The sequence below is a fragment of the Oncorhynchus clarkii genome, chromosome 13 (genome assembly GCF_045791955.1).
Source record: "Oncorhynchus clarkii lewisi isolate Uvic-CL-2024 chromosome 13, UVic_Ocla_1.0, whole genome shotgun sequence".
Taxonomy (NCBI): domain Eukaryota; kingdom Metazoa; phylum Chordata; class Actinopteri; order Salmoniformes; family Salmonidae; genus Oncorhynchus; species Oncorhynchus clarkii.
Genome location: NC_092159.1, coordinates 26,005,062 through 26,028,947, shown reverse-complemented (window position 1 = coordinate 26,028,947; position 23,886 = coordinate 26,005,062). Strand labels below are relative to the sequence as shown.

Here is a 23,886-nt window from a genome sequence, read left to right as displayed (position 1 = left end):
TGTATAATAGAATTGTGGGTATATTTGTGGACAAAATTCTTACACAACCAAGTGGTTAACTGACATATTCTAAAGCACCCACCATCACTGACACATCCATTACACAACTTTCAGTGTGGATGGAGGAAATAAGAAATTAGGAGGGGGAAAATGGGGGAGGGGCGACAGAAAGACAGTTGGCACAGACTGCATGATGATGCTGTCTATGACGAAAGAGGGGGATGGGAGCAGATGACAGGTCCCTCCAGCACGTAGTCTAAGGTACAGTCAGTGCACCTATCCCTCGCTCCCTCCCACCTCTCTCGCGCTCTCTTTTTCTCGATCCATCTGTACCCTCCCTCCATCCTCTTCAAATGCATCACAGCCTCCTGCCGAGCCCTCGGCCACTGAAACGCTCCGAGCCACGGTCATGTGACATCAGCCTCCAACCACTCTCCAAGGAGCACCGGCAAAAATAGGGGAGTGTCTCTTTTCCCCCTCTCCTCCCTCCTTTGTCTCCCTCCCTCTCACTGAGTCAGACAGCAGGGTTGTGTGTCTGAAGCAAAGGCTCCATGGAGGGGAGATATCGTCTCTACCAGCGATACATTGCCTGAGAGAGACAGAAGAAAAAAGGATTCCCTTCTTTCTCTCCCTCGTTGAGGAACAGAGGATGAATGGAGAAGCGATGGACATGTCCCTGGAGTCATCATCCCCGGTGGTGGAGCAAGGCACCGTCGGGGGGGTGTCAGCGGCACCAGAACCGGCATCCACAGCAGCAGCAGCCGGTAACGGCTCCCTGCCTCCTCCGCCCACCATGGCCCCAGCCATCCCGCCCTACGTCAAGCTTGGCCTCACCGTGGCCTACACTGTCTTCTACTCGCTCCTCTTTGCCTTCATCTATGCCCAGCTGTGGCTGGTGCTCCGATACCGCCACAAGCGCTTCAGCTACCAGACGGCATTCCTCTTCCTGTGTCTGCTGTGGGCCGCGCTGCGCGCCCTCCTCTTCTCCTTCTACTTCCGCGACTGCGTCACGGCCAACGCGCTGGGTCCCTTCACCTTCTGGCTGCTCTACTGCTTCCCCGTCTGCCTGCAGTTCTTCACGCTAAGCCTCATGAACCTCTACTGCGCCCAGGTGATGGTGGGCTCCCAGGGGCCACATTGAGGGAATGGGGGGTCTCAGGGGGCCACAAGGCCCAATCTGCCCTTTTTTTCAGTCTCAGTGTCTAGGTAGTAGTTCAGAGTATTAATATGAATATACATTGATGTGTGAGTGTTGTGTATACAGAATAGCTGTTGACTGGTATTTCTGATTTTGCTGAAATGGTGGCATCCCCAATAAGGGGGATGTACAATCCTATGGGGAAAGCTCCCCTAGAAGAGGTAAGTGGTAGGAGGGGTGTGAAGGCAGTGGGGGGGAGGGGGCATCTCAAGAAAAAGACAGGAGGGTAAAGGTATGAAGGCCCGGAAAAGATTAGTAACGTTTTCCTTATTTAATAGCTCAGCACAGCCACCTCATTGTGCAATGTGCACACAGCATTTAGCAATTATATATTCATACAACTAGTTATTTACAATATATCATAGCGGGCGTCGTGGTGAGGTGTGGGCAGTACGGGTCAGACAAGAAGTCATGCTGCTTTTAGATACACTGAACAAAAATATACAGTGCCTTGCGAAAGTATTCGGCCCCCTTGAACTTTGCGACCTTTTGCCACATTTCAGGCTTCAAACATAAAGATATAAAACTGTATTTTTTTGTGAAGAATCAACAACAAGTGGGACACAATCATGAAGTGGAACGACATTTATTGGATATTTCAAACTTTTTTAACAAATCAAAAACTGAAAAATTGTGCGTGCAAAATTATTCAGCCCCTTTACTTTCAGTGCAGCAAACTCTCTCCAGAAGTTCAGTGAGGATCTCTGAATGATCCAATGTTGACCTAAATGACTAATGATGATAAATACAATCCACCTGTGTGTAATCAAGTCTCCGTAAAAATGCACCTGCACTGTGATAGTCTCAGAGGTCCGTTAAAAGCGCAGAGAGCATCATGAAGAACAAGGAACACACCAGGCAGGTCCAAAATACTGTTGTGAAGAAGTTTAAAGCCGGATTTGGATACAAAAAGATTTCCCAAGCTTTAAACATCCCATGGAGCACTGTTCAAGCGATAATATTGAAATGGAAGGAGTATCAGACCACTGCAAATCTACCAAGACCTGGCCGTCCCTCTAAACTTTCAGCTCATACAAGGAGAAGACTGATCAGAGATGCAGCCAAGAGGCCCATGATCACTCTGGATGAACTGCAGAGATCTACAGCTGACTCTGTCCATAGGACAACAATCAGTCGTATATTGCACAAATCTGGCCTTTATGGAAGAGTGGCAAGAAGAAAGCCATTTCTTAAAGATATCCATAAAAAGTGTTGTTTAAAGTTTGCCACAAGCCACCTGGGAGACACACCAAACATGTGGAAGAAGGTGCTCTGGTCAGATGAAACCAAAATTGAACTTTTTGGCAACAATGCAAAACGTTATGTTTGGCGTAAAAGCAACACAGCTGAACACACCATCCCCACTGTCAAACATGGTGGTGGCAGCATCATGGTTTGGGCCTGCTTTTCTTCAGCAGGGACAGGGAAGATGGTTAAAATTGATGAGAAGATGGTTAAAATTGATGGGAAGATGGATGGAGCCAACTACAGGACCATTCTGGGAGAAAACCTGATGGAGTCTGCAAAAGACCTGAGACTGGGATGGAGATTGGTCTTCCAACAAGACAATGATCCAAAACATAAAGCAAAATCTACAATGGAATGGTTCAAAAATAAACATATCCAGGTGTTAGAATGGCCAAGTCAAAGTCCAGACCTGAATCCAATCGAGAATCTGTGGAAAGAACTGAAAACTGCTGTTCACAAATGCTCTCCATCCAACCTCACTGAGCTCGAGCTGTTTTGCAAGGAGGAATGGGAAAAATATTCTGTCTCTCGATGTGCAAAACTGATAGAGACATACCCCAAGCGACTTACAGCTGTAATCGCAGCAAAAGGTGGCGCTACAAAGTATTAACTTAAGGGGGCTGAATAATTTTGCACGCCCAATTTTTCAGTTTTTGATTTGTTAAAAAAGTTTGAAATATCCAATAAATGTCGTTCCACTTCATGATTGTGTCCCACTTGTTGTTGATTCTTCACAAAAAAATACAGTTTTATATCTTTATGTTTGAAGCCTGAAATGTGGCAAAAGGTCGCAAAGTTCAAGGGGGCCGAATACTTTCGCAAGGCACTGTAAACGCAACATGCAACAATTTGAAAGATTTGACTGAGTTACAGTTCATTAAAGAAAATCAGTCAAATGAAATAAATTCAGTGGGCCCTAATCTATGGATTTCACATGACTGGGAGTATATATATATCTGTTGGTCACAAATTCCTTTGAAAAAAAAGGGACGTGGATGAGAAAACCAGTCTAGTATGACCTCATGCAGTGCGACACATCTTCTTCACTTAGAGTTGATCAGGCTGTTGATTGTGGCCTGTGGATATTGCCCCACTCCTCTTCGATGGCTGTGCAAAGTTGCTGGATATTGGCGGGAACTGGAAACGCTGTCGTATACATCAGTCCAGAGCATCCCAAACATGCTCAATGGGTGACATGTCTGGTGAGTATGCAGGCCAAGGAAGAACTGGGGTCCTTTTCAGCTTTCAGGAATTGTGTACAGATCCTTGCGACATGGGGCCTTCCATGCATTATCATGCTGAAACAGGAGGTGATTGTGGCGGATGAATGGCACGACAATGGGCCTCAGGATCTCGTCAGTGGCCTCAGGATCTCGTCTGTGCATTCAAATTGACATTGATAAAATGCAATTGTGTTCGTTGTTCGTAGCTTACGCCTGCCCATACCATAACCCCACCGCCACCATAGGGCACTCTGTTCACAACTTTGACATCAGCAAACCATTCGCCCACAAGACGTCTGCCATCTGCACGGTACAGTTGAAACCGGGATTGATCCACGAAGAGCACGTGGTCTTCATGGACGTTACACGTGGTCTGCGGTTGTGAGGCAGATTGGATGTGCGGCCAAATTCTCTATAACGACATTGGAGGCGGCTTATGGTATTATTACATTTTCTGGCAACAGCTTAGGTGGACATTCCTACAGTCAGCATGCCAACCGCTCGTTGTGTTGTTTGACAAAACTGCATATTTTAGAGTGCTCTTTTTATTGTCGACAGCACAAGGTGCACAAGTGTAATTATGATGCTGTTTAATCAGCTTCTTGATATGCCACACCTGTCCGGTGGATGGATTATCTTGGCAAAGGAGAAATGCTCACTAACATGGAGTAAGCAAATTTGTCCACAAAATTTGAGAGAAAAATGCTTTTCGTGCTAAAGATTTCTGGTATCTTTTTTTTCAGCTCATGAAACATGGGACCAACACTTTACATGTTGTGTTTATATTTTTGTTCAGTACAGATGATGAATCATTATCAGAGGCACGTAATTAAATGAGATTTTTTTCACATCAGCAGTTGTCACAAAGTGCTTTACAGTTACCCGGCTTAGACCCTAAAGAGCAAGCAAAGCAGAAGTGAAAGCACAGGGCAGGAAGAACTCTCTAGGAGGAAGGAAACCTAAAGAGGAACACGGCTCAAAAGGGGTGGCCCACAATAGAGACTTACACAGCCGTCAACACAAGCAATCACACACTTGCTTGACATCCTCATGCCCACTGCTCTGTATAGAGAGCAATAATACATCTATTGGCAGCATTTGTCTCCCTTCACACATTGCTATTAAAAGATAATACAGTAGGGCCTCGCTTGTCTGCTGTTAACATCACGTCATGGTTTTAACTGATGAGAGGTCTGTCTACATGGCGAAAAAGGGGTCCAATTTGTTTGTATTTCTTCGGGATCCCTTCAAATGTATCTAATCTGGAGACAGAATTCATTCATGAACTGGTTCTTCAGCTGAGCGGCCACGTTGTTGATTGTTTGTTGTTGTTGTTTTCTTGGGGGAAAATGTCCAAAGTGTAACTTGCTTTCTGATGTCACCCAAAACAGGTTTACTTCAAGGCAAAGTCCAAGTATACCCCAGAGCTCCTTAAATACAAGTAAGTAGACTGAGTTTACCCCTCTCTTCCTGTCCACATACAGGACCCTCACATATTTCAAAGGCTGTAACTAGGGCCCAGAGATTTCCGTATCTTTCCTTCCATAGGCTCCCCCTCTATCTGGTCTTCTTGGCGGTCAGTTTTCTCTTCCTGGTGGTCAACCTGGCCTGTGCCCTGCTGGTTAAGATGACCGCCACCGAGGTCAAGACCATTGTCCTGGTCAGAGTCACCATCAACGATACGCTCTTCGTGCTCTGTGCCATCTCGCTGTCCGTCTGCCTTTACAAGGTGGCTAAGATGTCCCTGGCCAGCATATACCTTGAGTCCAAGGTAGGACCTCAGAACTTGTAGATCAGGGGCTGTATGTATCAAGCATCTCAGAATAGAATTGCTGATCGAGGATCAGGTCTTGCCTGTCCATGCGATCCTAAATCAGCACTCCTTCTCTGAGACAATTGATACATACAGCCCCAGACTTCCATTAAGATTGACTAAGTCTGCTTCATGCTTTTCTGAAAGTAGGACACAAAGTTTTCTATTTTATTTAACGTCTTTGTATATATTTTGGAGGTGGGAAAATGTGTGAACTCGGTAGCACTAAACGGTGAACCCTCGTAAATACTAATGCTGATTGGTATCACATTTCAGGGAAGACCCAGATGCAGACATTGTCGAAGTAACGGAACAGGGGGCAGGAAAAACGACAGGTCAAGGGCAGGCAAGGGCAGGCAGGCAGAGGGCAGGCAGGCAAGGGCAGACAGAGGTCGGTATTCCAGATCAGAGTGCAAACCGTACAGAACGGCAGGCAGAGGTCAATAATCCAGTGAGATGTGACAAGGTACAGAATTGCAGGCAGAATGGTCAAAACCGGGGGAAACTAGAAACAGACAGGAGCGAGGGAAAACGCTGGTAGGCTTGACAAACAAAACGAACTGGCAACAGACAAAGAACATAGATATAAATACACTGGGGATAATGGGGAAGATGGGTGACACCCGGAGGTGGGTGGAGACAAGCACAAAGACAGGTGAAACAGATCAGGGTGTGACAGATAATAGTTCATGACCATGACCTCCCTCACCATTGGTTGCAGGGAACGTCGGTGTGTCAAGTGATATTGATTGGCGTCCTGGTGGTCCTGCTGTACGCATCACGGGCCTGCTACAACCTGGTGGTGCTGGCTCTGACCGACATTGAGACCATCAACTCATTTGACTACGACTGGTACAACGTGTCTGACCAGGTAAGGATGACACGCTATCCCAGACACAGAATTAGGGAAAGAAGAGTGACAGAGAGAGAGAGAGAAGAGAAAGTGACAGACACAAACACAGTATGTGGGACAAAAGTCAAATACATTTCGCCAGACAAAACACAGCCTAACACCAACGATCCACAAACGAGGATCCTCTGGAGGGATAAACACACAAATGCACTCTCTCTCTGTGCAGGCTGACTTGAGGTCCACTCTGGGGGACGCTGGTTACATCGTGTTCGGGGTGATCCTCTTTGTCTGGGAACTGCTGCCAACCTCCCTGGTGGTTTTCTTCTTCAGGGTCCGCAGGCTGCCACAGGACAGGGTGAGTGTGTGTGCTCCGGTGACAAGGAGGAGAAGCTTGGAAATGTTTGAATGATTTGTAAAAACGCTTTCATTTAACCAGCCCGCTGTTTACCAGCTAGTTAGTTGTTTCAACAGTAAATACCTAATAATTGCATTGCACTTACACTTCGGTTTCATTGAGATTCATTGAAGCTAGCATCACTATTTAAGCCAATACCATTTGACGCCAGTTAGTTACCAATTGTGTTCAATTCTGAGATAAGTACCAGAAAGTGTCCGTTGCTACCACATAGTTTCTTCGTGAAAACACCAGGTAAGTACCAGCTTAAACTGGGCTCTTAAATAAAGCGTTACCGATTTCTTTATCTTATTCGGTACGCGCTGTCTTTGCAGAGTGGATCAGGGATCCCAAACCACGTGCTCTCTTCCAGAGGTTACTTCTTTGACAACCCCCGTCGGTACGATAGCGACGATGACCTGGCGTGGAGCATCCCTCCTCAGAACAACTCAGCAAGGTACAGTAGTGTCAAGACGGGGATAGGTTACTTTCGAGTATGTTTTAGATTTAAAAGATATACTGAAAGATAACTACACTGAACCAAAATATAAACGCAACATGTAAAGGGTTGGTCTCATGTTTCATGAGCTGAAATAAAAAAAGATCCCAGAAATGTTCCATTCGCACCAAAACCTTATTTCTCTCAAATGTTGTGCACAAATTTGTTTACATCCCTGTTAGTGAGCATTTCTCCTTTGCCAAGATAATCCATCCCCTTGACAGGTGTGTCATATCAAGAAGCTGACTAAACAGCAAGATCATTACACAGGTGCACCTTTTGCTGGGAGAATTGAATGTTAATTTCTATACCATAAGCCGCCTCTGATGTTGTTTTAGAGAATTTGGCAGTATGTCCAACAGGCCTCATAAATGCAGACCGCGTGTGTGGCAATGGGGTTATGGTATGGGCAGGCATAAGCTACAGAAAACGAACACAATTGCATTTTATTGATGGCAATTTGAATGCACAAAAATGCTTTGAGATCCTGAGGTCCATTGTGAGGCCCATTTTTTAAACAAAGTTATCAGTGACCAACAGATGCATATCTGTATTCCCAGTCATGTGAAATCCTTAGAGCTTGGGGCTTAAGGAATTTATTTCAATTGACCGATTTCCTCATATGAACTGTAACTCAGTAAAATTTATGAAATTGTTGCATGTTGCGTTTATATTTTTGTTCAGTATAATAATAGTAACTCAAAGATTTGTTTCTTTTGTGCCATAGCCTAGTTACAGACTGCTACGACTGGGGCAGCCGCAACAGCAGTTTCACTGTACAAACGGGGACGGACGAACAACGGTTGGCACCGGTGACGGGAGAGCTCCATCCATACTGAGACTTAACAAGTCCAGGGTCGGGGTCAATTCCATTTCATTTGAAAAATAAAAAAATGGTATTGACCCTAACTCTGAACCAGTCCACACTGCACTGTACAGCACCGCAATGCACTTTGACACTTCTTGACAGCATCTGTATTTTGTCCATCATCAGCCACCATATTGCATTAGTCACTTAGTGATAATGTAGACCAGTGGTTCCAAAACTATTTCACTCGGGCCCCCCTTCCATCATTGGGGAACATCCCGTTAGCCGACATGGGCTAGTTGGTCTGGACATTTCTGACAAGTTATAAAATAGCGCTAAGGTATTCAATGACTGACATGACAAGAGGAAAACTGATGATACACTACCCAAAATTGTGCCTTGTGCATTCTACTATAACAACTTTCAAAAGTAAGTTGAAAGCCAGACTGAGCTCCTTAAAAAAAAAAAAACTCTGCATCCCCCTATCGACCACCCCACAGTTTGGGAACCAGCTAGACATTTTAGAAAGTAATCTAGAAAACCTGTGAAATAAACCCATATTATAAGCTAGCACTAAGTCATGCACAAACATATACATCAAGGTAGTTGACCTTAGACAATATCAATATACTAAAGCCTGTATAGAACAATGACACAAATAAACAAAATCATTTCATATCCACAGTAAATATGACTGAACATACATTCATTTATTGGCGATGTGATGGTGAAAAAGATGGATTCTATATTTCTAACAGGAAGTTTTTAATGTAATGGAGAAAGTTTCACTGATCAGATGCTCTATTTATTTGTCTGCTTTTCTGTCTGTGGATGTATCGTGATCGGTATTGACACATAACCATGAATAAAAGGACATTTGGGGTGTGACACTCAATGTGAGGATATCCTACTGTTCTTGATTTAGTCACTAGATGAAACGGAATTGTACCCCAACATTGTCTACAATCTACTTTATGATAGGAAAGGTCAGAACAAGTCCCAATAACAGAACCCTTTTCATGGTTTATTGGTAAAAATGACTTACAAATATTAAATTTGGCGTATGGAGCAGGTGTATTCAAATTTTACCTTACGAGATTCAGAGCCTGCTGGTTTTCTATTCTACCTGAATTAATTGCACCCACTTAGTGTCCCAGGTCTAAATCAGTCCCTGATTAAGGGGGAACAATGAAAAAACCCACAGTGGAACTGGTTTTGAGGTCCCGAGTTGAGTTTGAGGGGTATATAGTATACCTTTCTGTTACGGTGAGGTCAAATAGTATTGTTCTGAAAGTGTTTGTACATAATGGATCATGGTACAAATCTGAAAAAGATGCATAAAAAGTTTTGAATGACAACCAGAAATATTTATTCCTCTGTTCGAATAAATATAATCAAACAAGAATACACATCAATACAGGTGCAACTAATTATATAATCATACAGCTTTGAAAAAAGTTCTGTCATTTTCCTTTTACAAATAGTACAACTTTCTGGGTATTCTGAATATGTTACAAAGGCAGAGATAGGAGAAAGCAGAAGAGCGTGGGAGATCATTGGAGACAAAATGGTGAATTTCATCCAAGAAAGCAGGCTCAAGCTTTTTTAATTATTTTTTTCAAAACAATTTTTTGGAACTTTTAAGGCAGACAAGTGGATTGCACAGGACGTTCTGGGGTTTTAGAAAGCATGCGAGGCCCAGACAGACACACACGCTTTTCCTCTAAGATAATATTTTATCTTGTCTATTTCCTTCACTTTAAGCAAAGGAACAGCTTGTTCAATCTCCATAGCATTCACATTCACGGCGACATTAGCGTTGCTCTTTATGTTAGCATAAGCGTCAGCTAGCTAGCACTTGACTCAAATCCTACTTACTGGATCCCATGTCTACCTTTGCTTGATTGGATCGAGATTTTCTTTTACAAAAATGTGATACAAAGTACTACCCAGGTATTGTCTGGCTACCAATAGTTTGATCTTTACACATAAGGCGAACCTCACTTGCAACATTTTCTACCCAATGTTACCGAAGGGGGTGATGATGCACAAATTAAAAACTTATATGGTGGAAAAAACTCAAATGTGCTTTGACATGATAGAAAAGAAAAAAGGAAACATAAAATCTTTGGTCCACATGGTGAAATACCTAGTTCAGACAGAAATCAAACACGTATAGTGTGTGGAACGTTAGGGCTGTTTTCCTAAAGAAGTTAAACACGCTTCATGTTAATGTTTCCTTGCCACGATACTAACGAGTATCGCCATACTGGTATCGTCCCAGTCCTGAAGGGCATGACAGTATAAACAGGTTGTGTGACGTTAAATGCCATTACGTGTATCCATTTTGAATTGATTTACATGGCAAGCTCACCAAGACACCCCAGTGAACTTGACCATCACGGGGGAACAAACCCCCACTGCTTGTTTCGAGTTGCTTCTTCTCACACCATTGGCTACATTCTCCATTATACTTTAACAGTACTCTTCTCCAACATGGCAGCATCACAGCATGACAGCTTATTTAAGTGAACTATGAAACAAATACTGGCGTGGCTTTTCGTTGCCATGGAAACAACTCACCCTGGCTAGTCTCGACTTTCATAAAACCAATAAAATAAGAATAAAAACACCAGGAACCGTTCTGCCACCAAATAGAATAGGTATGAGAAAAGTAATGCAAGCGTATCGTGGTCAACAGATACCCAATCTGTAAATTGTTATTTTTTTACCACATTTAAATGAGGCTTTTATAATATGATGCGCAGAAAGACTGGATTGCCAAATGGAGATGTTAAAACACCCCTTATACAGCACAGTTAAATGCACAGACAAAAGCAAAAGCAGACATAGTCGCTCACATAGACGTTCTTTCAACCGATGCACTAACTCACAGAGAGAAAGGTTACACCTCTAGGATAGGAAAAAGCAGCTGCGCTTATCAAGTTTATGCTCGTAAAAGTACGGAATGAATCCTAGTTCTCGTTATCCCTAGTTCTCGTTATCATTTAGCTGCAACTGGCGATCAACGACAAACAAGTATTCTCACACACACACACACACACACCTTCAATAACACACTCGCACAGACACACACACCCACACTCACTCAAGGATGGGTTTAGCTCACAACTAATCTGCCTGACATAGTGAACACTTTCATCCACAAAAGTAGTAACAACGAAAGGAAACAGAGGTACAGATTTCTCAGACTTAGAGTGCCGTTGCTCTCTGGAAAGGAAGAGGAGAGAAGGAGAGTTGTACATAGAGGAAGAAGGAAGGAGGAGGGGATGGGGGTTCAGTGTCGATCCTGAAGTCCCTGAACTTGATCTTATTCTGGGGAGGAATAAGACTATTGCAGTTCCCTCTGGGTTGGCTCCACCTGGTGGCCGGGAGGTGGTAGTGCTGTTGGGGGGTGTTACCTCTTCTCCTTCAGCAAGGCGCGGAAACTATGGAGCTGGTGGATGCTTGTGGAGAGCCTAGGGGGAGAAACAGAGAAGGGGGAGGAGATGGGGAGAGAAAGAGATTGTGAAACTATTTATGACAATGTATGCAATATTTACTAAATGTATATCATGCTAATAGTCATTTGAAATTGCGAGACAGAGAAAGACAGAGAAAGAGCGAGTGAGAACGAGTTAGATGCTAACATTACTTGAATCACCCGTCATGAGGCCAACTGTGTTCATTACGCACCAAAGGGAACAAAACGGAAAACGGAAGGACTACCTGGATTTGTCCAGCATGAAATAGTCATTTTCATTTTCCGTTTTAAAACGTTTTCCCATTGTGTACTCTAATGAACACAACCCAGTTTCCAAGGCAGTAGTATCAACCATAAAGACACAATGTGTATAAAAGTGGTATCAACCTCCCAAAGCCGTTGAGCAAGGCCACTATCTCCTGGCGTGTCAGCTGGAAGCCCTTAGAGGGGCTGTGTTCCGGCAGGTTCTTGATCTCCTTCTCAGAGAAGAGGATCTTCAACGCCGTGCCCAGCCCTTGGGTCTGCAATGGGGGTGTTGGGGGAGCCATGGGTTAATCATGTGAGAAAGCCTGAGATCTTACACACGCCAATCCATGATCCCATGTGGTTTATTGGCAACAAGGTTTCATGAGCGTATAATTTAAATGTTTCTCAATCCTGGTCCTGCACACTTTTGATTCAACTAATTAACTCATCATCAAGCCTTTGACTAGCGGAATCAGGTGTGTTATTGTTAGGGAAAAAACTAAAATGTTCCCTGAGTCCCCAGGACCAGGACTGGAAAACACTGACCTAAGGGCTGAAACCGCAGCAGTTTGGTGGCACCTTAATTGGGGAGGACAGTTTTGTGGTAATGACTGGAACGGAATAAGAGAAAAGGCAACAAATACATCAAACACATGGTTTCCAGGTGTTTTATGCCATTCCATTTGCGCCATTCCGGTCATCATTATGAGTCGTGGCTAAAACATTGTCGCCCCATAAACCACATGGGAGCGTGGATTTCAATGTGCGGAGTGGAGTCTCTTTTTACCTTATGAAAATATTTGATATCCAGCAAATGCTCAAAAACATTGGATGTGGATACTGGTATGTAATATTTAAATGCATCATCCGATCGAACACTGTCCCACGATATAGGGTACAATTCCATATCATTTCTTCCTCTTGACTGTACTCAAAATCCATTGGTTTTGGTTATTGTCCTAAGGGTATTGTTACTGCTTATAAATGGTGCCCCTGTGTTATGTGCCGGGATCAATTTGAAATCAGAGAAGTATTATTTTAGTTAAATCTTCATACATCAAGAATTTAAGATATATTTTCTACAGTATGTATTAAACTGAAGGAAGTTGCACTGTAATTTGCAAATTAACTAAATAACACTGATATGCAGAGAAATGAAAAATTGTCTGACCACATCTACAAATAGCACTCCCTACCCACTTATTGCATAACAGCTAACTACTGCACAGCAAAACGGGTAACTACCGCTAAAAATAACCACGTGTCCACAGGAGGCAGGACAAGAGTCCCAAAATGGCATACCTGTAGCTTCCCCCAGAGTCGACATTTACTGCAGCCCACACAGTCCATGATCCGGGAAATGTTTTTAAAATGTAGCCGGAATTCCTCCTGGGAAAACAGGGAGAGAGAGAGACGGGAATGTTTCAGGCTTTGCTTCCTGTGGGGGTACGAGCTAGGCTCAATGTGGATAAATAGCCTGCAAACACCTGCATTCATTCAGTATAATTTGAACAGATTTAGTCAATCAGTGCGGCTGAGGAATCAAACACACATACAGTGCCTTGCGAAAGTATTCGGCCCCCTTGAACTTTGCGACCTTTTGCCACATTTCAGGCTTCAAACATAAAGATATAAAACTGTATTTTTTTGTGAAGAATCAACAACAAGTGGGACACAATCATGAAGTGGAACGACATTTATTGGATATTTTAAACTTTTTTAACTAATCAAAAACTGAAAAATTGGGCGTGCAAAATTATTCAGCCCCCTTAAGTTAATACTTTGTAGCGCCACCTTTTGCTGCGATTACAGCTGTAAGTGGCTTGGGGTATGTCTCTAGTAGTTTTGCACATCGAGAGACTGACATTTTTTCCCATTCCTCCTTGCAAAACAGCTCGAGCTCAGTGAGGTTGGATGGAGAGCATTTGTGAACAGCAGTTTTCAGTTCTTTCCACAGATTCTCGATTGGATTCAGGTCTGGACTTTGACTTGGCCATTCTAACACCTGGATATGTTTATTTTTGAACCATTCCATTGTAGATTTTGCTTTATGTTTTGGATCATAATCTTGTTAGAAGACAAATCTCCTTCCCAGTCTCAGGTCTTTTGCAGACTCCATCAGGTATTCTTCCAGAATGGTCCTGTATTTGGCTCCATCCATCTTCCCATCAATTTTAACCATCTTCCCTGTCCCTGCTGAAGAAAAGCAGGCCCAAACCATGATGCTGCCACCACCATGTTTGACAGTGGGGATGGTGTGTTCAGCTGTGTTGCTTTTACGCCAAACATAACGTTTTGTATTGTTGCCAAAAAGTTACATTTTGGTTTCATCTGACCAGAGCACCTTCTTCCACATGTTTGGTGTGTCTCCCAGGTGGCTTGTGGCAAACTTTAAACAACACTTTTTATGGATATCTTTAAGAAATGGCTTTCTTCTTGCCACTCTTCCATAAAGGCCAGATTTGTGCAATATACGACTGATTGTTGTCCTATGGACAGAGTCTCCCACCTCAGCTGTAGATCTCTGCAGTTCATCCAGAGTGATCATGGGCCTCTTGGCTGCATCTCTGATCAGTCTTCTCCTTGTATGAGCTGAAAGTTTAGAGGGACGGCCAGGTCTTGGTAGATTTGCAGTGGTCTGATACTCCTTCCATTTCAATATTATCGCTTGCACAGTGCTCCTTGGGATGTTTAAAGCTTGGGAAATCTTTTTGTATCCAAATCCGGCTTTAAACTTCTTCACAACAGTATCTCGGACCTGCCTGGTGTGTTCCTTGTTCTTCATGATGCTCTCTGCGCTTTTAACGGACCTCTGAGACTATCACAGTGCAAGTGCATTTATACGGAGACTTGATTACACACAGGTGGATTGTATTTATCATCATTAGTCATTTAGGTCAACATTGGATAATTCAGAGATCCTCACTGAACTTCTGGAGAGAGTTTGCTGCACTGAAAGTAAAGGGACTGAATAATTTTGCACGCCCAATTTTTCAGTTTTTGATTTGTTAAAAAAGTTTGAAATATCCAATAAATGTCGTTCCACTTCATGATTGTGTCCCACTTGTTGTTGATTCTTCACAAAAAAAGACAGTTTTATATCTTTATGTTTGAAGCCTGAAATGTGGCAAAAGGTCGCAAAGTTCAAGGGGGGCGAATACTTTCGCAAGGCACTGTACACTCCCACCAAGTCAGTTGTCATTAGCTTTTAGCTTAGCTATTATGACTTCATGGCGCTGGAGGGGATGGCTGCCGTTTTATGGGCTCTTAAACAACATTGCTATTTGTTTGTAACTTATTTGTACATAATGTTGCTGTTACCGTCTCTTATGACCGAAAAGAGCTTCTGGACATCAGAACAGCGATTACTCACCTTGAACTGGACAAATAATTTTTCTTGAATGAGTCAGACGAGAGGGATTTACTCCAGACACCTGAACAGGCCCTCATCCCTATCATTCACAGGAGAAAGAGACTAAGGTATCGCGGAAGGAGATCGGGGTGCCTTGTGAGGATCTGGCGACGAGCGGCTAATCTGCCTTTGCCATCGGTACTATTGGCCAACGTACAATCACTGGATAATAAAGTGGACAAACTACAAGCACGTATATCCTACCAACAGGACATTAAAAACGAATATCTTACGTTCCACCGAGCCGTTGTTGAACGACGACATGAATAACAAACAGCTGACGGGTTATACACTGTATCGGCAGGATAGAACAGCAGCCTCTGGTAAGACAAGGGGTGGCGGTCTAAGTATATTTGTAAACAACAGCTGGTGCACAATATCTAAGGAAGTCTCAAGGTTTTGCTGAGGTAGAGTATCTCATGATAAGCTGTAGACCACACCATCTCCCAAGAGAGTTTTCATCTATATTCTTTGTAGCCCTCTATTTACTAAGACAGCACTCAATGGGCTGTATACGGCCATAATCAAACAGGAAAACGCTCATCCAGAGGTGGCGCTCCAAGTGGCTGGGGACTTTAATGCAGGGAAACTTAAATCCGTTCTACCTCATTTCCACCAGCATGTCACATGTGCAACCAGAGGAAAAACAACTCGAGGCCACCTTTACTCCACACACAGAGATGCGTATAAAGCTCTCCCTCGTCCCCCATTTGGCAAATCTGACCATAATTCTATCCTGATTCCTGCTTACAAGCAAACATTTATGCAGGAAGCACCAGTGACTTCATCAATAAAAAAAGTGGTCAGGTGAAGCAGATGAAAAGCTACAGGACTGTTTTGCTAGCACAGACTGGAATATGTTCCGGGATTCTTCCAATGGCATTGAGGAGTACACCACATCAGTCACTGGCTTCATCAATAAATGCATCGATGACGTCGTCCCCACAGTGACTGTACGTACATACCCCAACCTGAAGCCATAGATTACAGGCAACATCAGCACTGAGCTAAAGGGTAGAGCTGCCACTTTCAAGGGGAGGGCCTCTAACCCGAAAGCTTATAAGAAATCCTGCTATGCCCTCCGTCGAGCCATCAAACAGGCAAAGCATCGATACAGGACTAAGATCGAATTGTACAACACTGGCTCCAACACTCGTCGGATGTGGCAGGGCTTGCAAACTATTACAGACTAAAAAGGGAAGCACAGCCGAGAGCTGCCCAGTGACGCGAGCCTACCAGATGAGCAAAATTAATTCTATGCTCGCTTCGAGGCAAGTAACACTGAAACATGGATGAGGGCATCAGCTGTTCCGGACAGCTGTGTGATTACGCTCTCCGCAGCCGATGTGAGTAAGACCTTTAAACAGATCAACATTCATAAGGTAGCAGGGCCAGACGGATTACCAGGACGTGTACTCCGAGCATGCGCTGAAAAACTGCAAAGTGTCTTCACTGACATTTTCAACCTCTCCTTGTCTAAGTCCGTAATACCAACATGTTTCAAGCAGACCACCATAGTCCCTGTCCCCAAGAACACTAAGGTAACCTGCCTAAATGACTACCGATCTGTAGCACTCACATTTGTAGCTCTGAAGTGCTTTGAAAGGCTGGTCATGGCTCACAAACATTATTATCGCAGAAACCCTAAAACCACTCCAATTTGCATACCGCCGCAACAGATGACACAATCTCTATTGCACTCCACACTGCCCTTTCACACCTGGATAAAAGGAACACCTATGTGAGAAACCTATTCCCCCTTAGGAGACTGAAAAGATTTGGCATGGGTTCTCAGATCCTAAAGGCCCTAAAAATGTTCAAAGACTCCAGCCACCCTAGTCATAAACTGTTCTCTCTGCTACCGCACGGCAAATGGTACCGGAGCGCCAAGTCTAGGTCCAAGAGGCTTCTAAACATCTTCTACCACCAAGCCATAAGACTCCTGAACATCTAATCAAATGGCTACCCAGACTATTTGCATTGCCACCCCCCCCCCCCACCCCCTCTTTTACACTGCTGCTACTCTCTTATTATCTATGCATAGTCACATTAATAACTCTACCTACATGTACATATTAGCCCAATTACCTCTACTAACCGGTTTCCCTGCACTCTTGACTCTGTACCGGTACCTACTGTATATAGCCTCGCTATTGTTATTTTACTGCTGCTCTTGAATTATTTGTTACTTTTATTTAACATTTTTGTAGGTCTTTTTCTTAAAACTGCATTGTTGGTTAAGTAAGTAAGCATGTCACTGTAAGGTTTTATTCGGCGCATGTGACAAATACAAATGTATTTGATTTGAAATGTACAATATGTAGGCCTACTTGCCCATATCTTGGAAGTGTCAAGTCAAGTTCAATGGACGCATCAAAATCATTACACAGTGTATAAAACCACTGCCTGTTGACCGAATACTGGCCCATTTGATTAGCCGCTCGTGCAGTGAGCTAGCACAAAAATCTGCATAGACACATCTGCTCTCCACAGTCCAAATAGACCCACTGTACAAGACCCACTGTACAAAGCTATGCTAGGGACCAAACCATTGAGATAGGGGTCAAACCTATTCTAGGACTGGGCTTATGGCACATGTTAGTACTAATAGTGAAATGAAAGTGAGATGTGTGAACTCACCTTCAACGTTTTTGCTTCGATCTTCTGCCCAGCAAACATGGACTTCTCGTCAAAGTGCATTGGGAAAGCTCTGGGAGACGAGAACAGGCAGTTATTTCGAAGCCAAGACAATATCCCCTCTAATTCACAATCAAAACCGACTACTTGAACTGAAACTTATGGTCTCATTGAAGCCCTAGAGTTCAGTAGCGCGAATGATCCTTAAGACCTCAATTGGTATTGTGGCCTGGTTGGTCTAGCTGTAATGCTCTACAGTGTTGGCATAGGTTTGAATCTAGCCTACTGCCTTTTGACACAACCTCTCTCTATCGTTCTTCACTGTCACCCTCTTCTCTCACTATCTCTTCTATAAATTGAAAAAAAATCACTTTAAAAAAATCAATGTTAAAAAAAATTTACTAACTTGGTCTCGTTGAAGAACTGCAGCAGTAACTCTTTGGAGGCTTGGTCCTCTTGACGGTCGCCCGTGTACAGGTTGACGAAGGCTCGATCGAAGTAGGGCGCCACCTTGGAGAGGGCACGCAGCTCGATCAGGTAGAGAAAGTAGAGGTTCTTAAGGCGCCGCGTGCCCTCGCCCTTGGTCTCGGCCGGGTCGAAGCGCTGGCGGAACTCCTGCACATTGGGGCCCCACAGGGACTTGCCCCAGCCCTCTGACGAGAACAGAGAGAGTGAATAGTGAGGGTTACATAGACGTTGGCACGACTGATGCCGTTGGGGTGAAAAACTGGGACGACTGATTTAGAAACCTTTATGAATTGATGTAACGAAGAAGTAAACACACATTGAATCAGTTATAGAATGATAAAACAGACCCATATGAAAGTATTCCAATACAAGAACACTTACAAAAGTAGAGTAAATATATAGAAAATGCTAAATTGGTTTTACACAAACACCAATACTCCACACACATTACTACACCCACCAACCAAATTGCCATGGTTCGTCATCCAAATTGTCATGACTCGAGGGGCTTCTTCTATTCTAAGAATTATAATTCCATATAACGCTGGTGACTGTTTTGACATCTATAGAGAGGAAGTGGTTTGTTTTTCCTACCGGCCAATAGGTACTCTGCACACAGGTGGATGTTTATGCTGCTGTGGAGACCAGATATGAGCCGGTAGAACACCCTCTTCTCCAAACACAGACCTAGAGGGGAGGAAGGGTTGAAAAAGAGAGCGAGAAAGAGTATGTAGAGGGGTGATGGGAAGAGAGAGTGGGAGGGAGAGGATGAGAGAAAGAGAGGAGAAAACAAGAAAGCTTGAGATACGCACGCACATCCCTAGTTCAGAAATAGTCTGCCATCAGCCATGTGTGTGTCGTCGACTCAACGCATTTGAGTGACTAGAGTCCCCTCTCTTGGTCCAGTAAGTGTGTCTGCACGTCACGGGACATTCACAACAAAGGCTTATTTCATAGTCTTCTCTATACTAGAGCCAAGGAATGGAACTGTGTATGGTTTCTATGTAGCCCACCCAGAGGTTTCCACCACTATTGTGTGCCTGAACAAAAACACCTTAATGAAGGCATACAAAGAGGGTGCTTTTTTTGGGCATCCTTTTCCCTATATAGTGCACTACTTTTGACCAGAGTCCCCCAAATGTAGTGCAGCACTACATAGAGAATAGGGTGCCATTTGGGACGCACAGGACGCAACCTGAGAGATGTTGAAAACCCATTATACAAGAAAAAAAAGTTGGAGAGAGTCTCGGCTGAATTGGTTTGGATGCGAGTGGCTGTTCTGAGTGGTGTGGTAAAGGGGCATTCGACGATGACATGTAACATTCAAGTGATTCTGAAATGGACTAATTAATAAATAACTAAAATAATCCCATTAGTGGAATTCATTTAGAAGTTTCTACTTGTCCTGTGGCGTCCCATACAGGGAAATGACTATAAAGTGTAACAGTGCTGAACAAAGATGTGCCACTGCTTCATTCCAAAATATATTGTGTGTTTAAAGTGAAAATAATGCTAATTTGAAGAGATTTTAAACAAATAATTTGATGAAATAAAAAAAACTTTAAAAAAAAAAAGTTACCTTCCAGCCAGTTGTAAAAGCCTTCGCCTGCACGGATACAAGACGACAACAGGCCTTGTGTCAGTTTGCATTCATGAAAGCATATTATAAATAGCACAATTCAATATACATAGATTAACATGCATAGATTCCAACTTACCATCATCATCTCCTCCTATGGGAATGAAAAAAATACAAAAGGGAGAGGAGGACAAAGGCATGTTACACAGGCACTGTAGGCTATTAATATTACACATGCATGAGGACGCGCATGCACGCTGTTGGGGAATAATCAGAATTGGTTGGTAACATAGGTAAGATGTTTTATATTCATCATATGTTTGTAAGTTACTTCTCATCAGAATGTTATTTTTGTATAATACTGTGGTGGGGTTGCAGTATCTGTTCTATGTCAAGACTAAGTTGTTTGGGCCGCAGAGAGGGGAGAGGTCAAGGTGTCATCATGTGTAAACATATCTTTTGCTCCACTGTGTCTGTGTGCCAGTCACTCTCCTCTCCGTGAGCTTGTCCAGGATTGGTTGTATTTAGAATTGGTTGTATCTAAATGACAATTTGATATATATCATAGGGTGGGGGTAATGTCTTGGTACCATTTTGTACCAAGGACGAAATAAGAGCTTTGTTTAGGAGACCAAACTGAACGATAATTTACAGCCAACTCTGTCTGGCTAGGGGATACTCCTCTCTGTAGTAAAGTATTTTCTTTGTGTAAGTTCCTAAGACCTGTGGTTTGTCATGTCATCTAGGGGGGGTGGATCTTTGCTATTAAAGGATCTCAGTTGCAATGTAGAGGGGGCTCTCAGAGAATTCATTGATAGACACTGAATTGATCTGAGAGTCATAGGGTTGTGATAGAGCTCATATAATTAAAGATGGACTTTGATAACTAACTCTGACTTGTGTTGTGGTTTGCTCTCATGATTTGGTAAATAGAGGAAATTTCCACGACAACGCACGCACACAAACCTACACTGACTTCTGGAGGGGAACACTGTACAGTATTTACTTAGAAATAACTCAAGTAACACTACAAGGAAAACATGAACAACAGCCATGCTATCATTATTACCATCAATGATCTATTACTAGCAGGTAAGCTGATAGAGAGGACATGATCTATTACACAGAAGCTGAATATGCACACACACATCTCTGGAAATTATTCTGGAAAACTAGCAATAAATAACCATTTATATAGTTCATAATTAATATATTGGTTATTAACAATATAACAACTATTATTATAACCTAATAGTGAAATGAAAGCATGTGAATACACAGGGCAAACATAAAACAAAACTAGCTGTTGGCTTCAGATTGTAAAACACAGGCCACCCTGAGAAGGAAAATGGAGACAAGACAATCCATGATGGTGAATACAGGCCATAAGCTAGAAGAGCATCCCTTACCTCTGGGCGGAACCAGTGGGTTAAGGGGCCGGTACACTGATCTGGGCCTGCAAACCACAAACAATGGACAATCAGACACTATACTCTTTGGATTTATCAAAATGACATACAGTCAGGTCCATAATTATTGGCACACTTGGTTCGATCCCGGGCAACCGGCCGTGATCGGGAGTCCCATAGGGCGGCGCACAATTGGCCCAGCATCGTCCTGGTTTGGGTTTTGCCGGTGTAGGCAGTCATTGTGAATACGAATTTGTTCTTACAAGCAAAAACAACACTATAAAATTACATAAATATTGAGCTATATTCTTTGTTAAAAAAAGGGAAATTATATTATTTTATACTAACACAGTTGATGATTGGCATGCCTGTTTTTAATAGTATAGCACCCTCTCCTTGCAAGGATAACGGCACTGAACGTTTCTCTAAAATGCTTTGAGATTGTAAAAAGCGTTGGGAGGGATCTTAGACCATTCCTCCATACAGAATCTTTAAAGATCATTCTCCTACTCTTATGGACTGCCCTCTTCAATTCAAAGCACAGGATTTCATTGGGGTTCAAGTCTGGAGGCAGATGGACATTGCAAAATGTTGATTCTGTGGTCAAGTAACCATTTCCTTATAGATTTTGATTAGTGCTTGGGTTTATAGTCTTGCTGGAAAATCCCTCAAATGGATTTTCCAGCAAGACTATAAACCCAACCAGGTTTTTTGGCACAAATGTCCGAGTAAAGTTGGTAAAGTTCATGATGCCGTTGACCTTAAAAAGGGTATCAGGACCAGTGGAAGCAAAACAGCCCCATAACATCAACAATTCACCACCAAATTTTACCATAGGTATGAGGTACTTTATTACATAAGCTTCCCTTTTTTGATGCCAAACACCCAGCACTGGAGTGCGTGGCCAAAGAGCTCTATTTTCATGTCATCTGACCATAGCTCCGCCTAGAGTTCGATAAACGGCATTGTGACTTGGATTGGAACTGGTGCTATGGTCAAATGACATAAAAATAGAGCTCTTTGGCCACACACACCAGTGGTGGTTTTGGAAAACAGAAGCATATGCAGAAAAGTATCTTGTACCTGCAGTAAAATATGGTGGTGGATCTTTGATGAACACATGCCAATAATTATGGACCTGACTGTCCATCAGACCATCGAAGAGAGGGAAGAAGCTGAAATATTTCAGCTAGCTACAGATTAGGGAACATGTCGCTTATGTGGTGTGTGTGAGTGGGCTGTGCACGAGTAGGCATGGGAGATATTTAGTTCATCTGTGTGTAAAACTGCATTCAGGGGCACGTTTAAAAAAATATATATATATTTGTATTTATTTTTTACCTTTATTTAACTAGGCAAGTCAGTTAAGAACAAATTCTTATTTTCAATGACGGCCTAGGAACAGTGGGTTAACTGCCTGTTCAGGAGCAGAACGACAGATTTGTACCTTGTCAGCTCGGGGATTTGAACTTGCAACCTTTCGGTTACTAGTCCAATGCTCTAACCACTAGGCTACCCTGCCACCCCAAGGCTACGTTCTGTCCCCGAAAAAGGCAGTTAACCCACTGTTCCTAGGCCGTCATTAAAAAATAAGAATTTGTTCTTAACTGACTTTCCTAGTTAAATAAAGGTTAAAAAATTTACAAAAGTTGATTTTGTGTGTGTCTCACTTGAAGCAGTTCTCCTCGTAGATGCTGTTCCACACTCTCCAGGCTGAGGGGCCCTTGTAGCCAGTGTAGCGCTCCGGATTTAGGAGCAGGTCCACATAGTCTGCATCTGGTGACGTCTCATCTGACAGAAGGTGTGAGAAAGAATGAGAGAACATTGGGATGAATGGATAGATGAATCCCTTTCACTATTGCGATACACCTCATCAAATGTATCTTGTCAATGTTAAAGGGGTATTTGTTAAAGGGGAATTTCACACATTGTATACAGATTTTCTATTGTGTTATTGACTGTACGTTTGTTTATCCTACGTGTAACTCTGTGCTTTTGTCGCACTGCTTTGCTTTATCTTGGCCAGGTCGCAGTTCTAAATGAGAACTTGTTCTCAACTGGCCTACCTGGTTAAATAAAGGTGATTTTTTTTATATAAAAGTTTGTCAGATGTTTTCACACCTTGAAAGTGACTGTCAAAGACCAAAATGCATTACTGCCCTGCTACACTACATGCACATTATTTGCAGACCATGAGAAGCTCATATTATGTAAGAAGCATGGCTTCACGAGAGTCTCGCGTTGGTGAGCGTATAATCTCACACTCAGAAATAAAATATTTTGCAATTCCACAGACAATTGAGTCAGATGCTCGATGATGTTCTGGGGGGGGAGACGTGTTAGAAGATATTCTAACGACACTAGCAAAGTCTCCACCTCTCTAAAGCGTATAATTAAGCGTATAATTAAGCTCTGGTTAAAGTTTCAAGGTTGGTCGCGTAGCCCGAGAACAATTTATAAAAGTGGTTCTTGCACACTGTACTAAAGTTCCACTTCCAGTGTAGCAGGTAAAACGTACTATTTCTGCAACACCCCACTCTAGCACCAATGCTAGAGGAAATACACCAGCCTCAATCCCATATGAATGGAAAAGATAGGCACCGTCTAAAAAGAGC

General features: G+C 43.0%; 2 protein-coding genes across 2 annotated transcripts in view; one reads left to right on the top strand and one right to left on the bottom strand.

Annotated features, from left to right (window-relative positions):
• The first annotated feature begins 563 nt into the window (after positions 1 to 563).
• LOC139424715 (G protein-coupled receptor 137Ba-like) lies at positions 564 to 8,912 on the top strand. The gene is made up of 7 exons (XM_071176802.1): positions 564 to 1,111; positions 5,061 to 5,110; positions 5,218 to 5,440; positions 6,204 to 6,353; positions 6,562 to 6,690; positions 7,065 to 7,186; positions 7,956 to 8,912. The coding sequence occupies exons 1-7, from the start codon at positions 650 to 652 to the stop codon at positions 8,065 to 8,067; spliced, it is 1,248 nt and encodes a 415-aa protein (XP_071032903.1). The 5' UTR covers positions 564 to 649; the 3' UTR covers positions 8,068 to 8,912.
• Positions 8,913 to 9,381: 469 nt separating this feature from the next.
• Positions 9,382 to 23,886, bottom strand: part of LOC139424714 (ERO1-like protein beta) — a 37,232-nt gene continuing 22,727 nt past the window's right edge. The window contains exons 7-16 of the mRNA XM_071176801.1: positions 22,942 to 23,062; positions 21,272 to 21,318; positions 20,002 to 20,016; positions 19,863 to 19,889; positions 18,878 to 18,970; positions 18,222 to 18,468; positions 17,819 to 17,888; positions 13,069 to 13,155; positions 11,908 to 12,041; positions 9,382 to 11,515 (exon numbers count right to left, since the gene is read on the bottom strand). Of these exons, the coding sequence (XP_071032902.1) occupies positions 11,455 to 11,515; positions 11,908 to 12,041; positions 13,069 to 13,155; positions 17,819 to 17,888; positions 18,222 to 18,468; positions 18,878 to 18,970; positions 19,863 to 19,889; positions 20,002 to 20,016; positions 21,272 to 21,318; positions 22,942 to 23,062 (902 nt within the window). The 3' untranslated portion in view covers positions 9,382 to 11,454. The remainder of the gene's footprint in view (positions 11,516 to 11,907; positions 12,042 to 13,068; positions 13,156 to 17,818; positions 17,889 to 18,221; positions 18,469 to 18,877; positions 18,971 to 19,862; positions 19,890 to 20,001; positions 20,017 to 21,271; positions 21,319 to 22,941; positions 23,063 to 23,886) is intronic.

What these genes read in the sequence shown, in the direction of transcription:
- LOC139424715 (XM_071176802.1), top strand. Translation starts at nt 650, where the DNA reads ATGAATGGAGAAGCGATGGACATGTCCCTGGAGTCATCATCCCCGGTG. An exon ending in CCAGAGCTCCTTAAATACAA is followed by an intron (nt 5,111 to 5,217) that starts GTAAGTAGACTG and finishes TTCCTTCCATAG; the next exon opens with GCTCCCCCTCTATCTGGTCT. An exon ending in GCAGGCTGCCACAGGACAGG is followed by an intron (nt 6,691 to 7,064) that starts GTGAGTGTGTGT and finishes CTGTCTTTGCAG; the next exon opens with AGTGGATCAGGGATCCCAAA.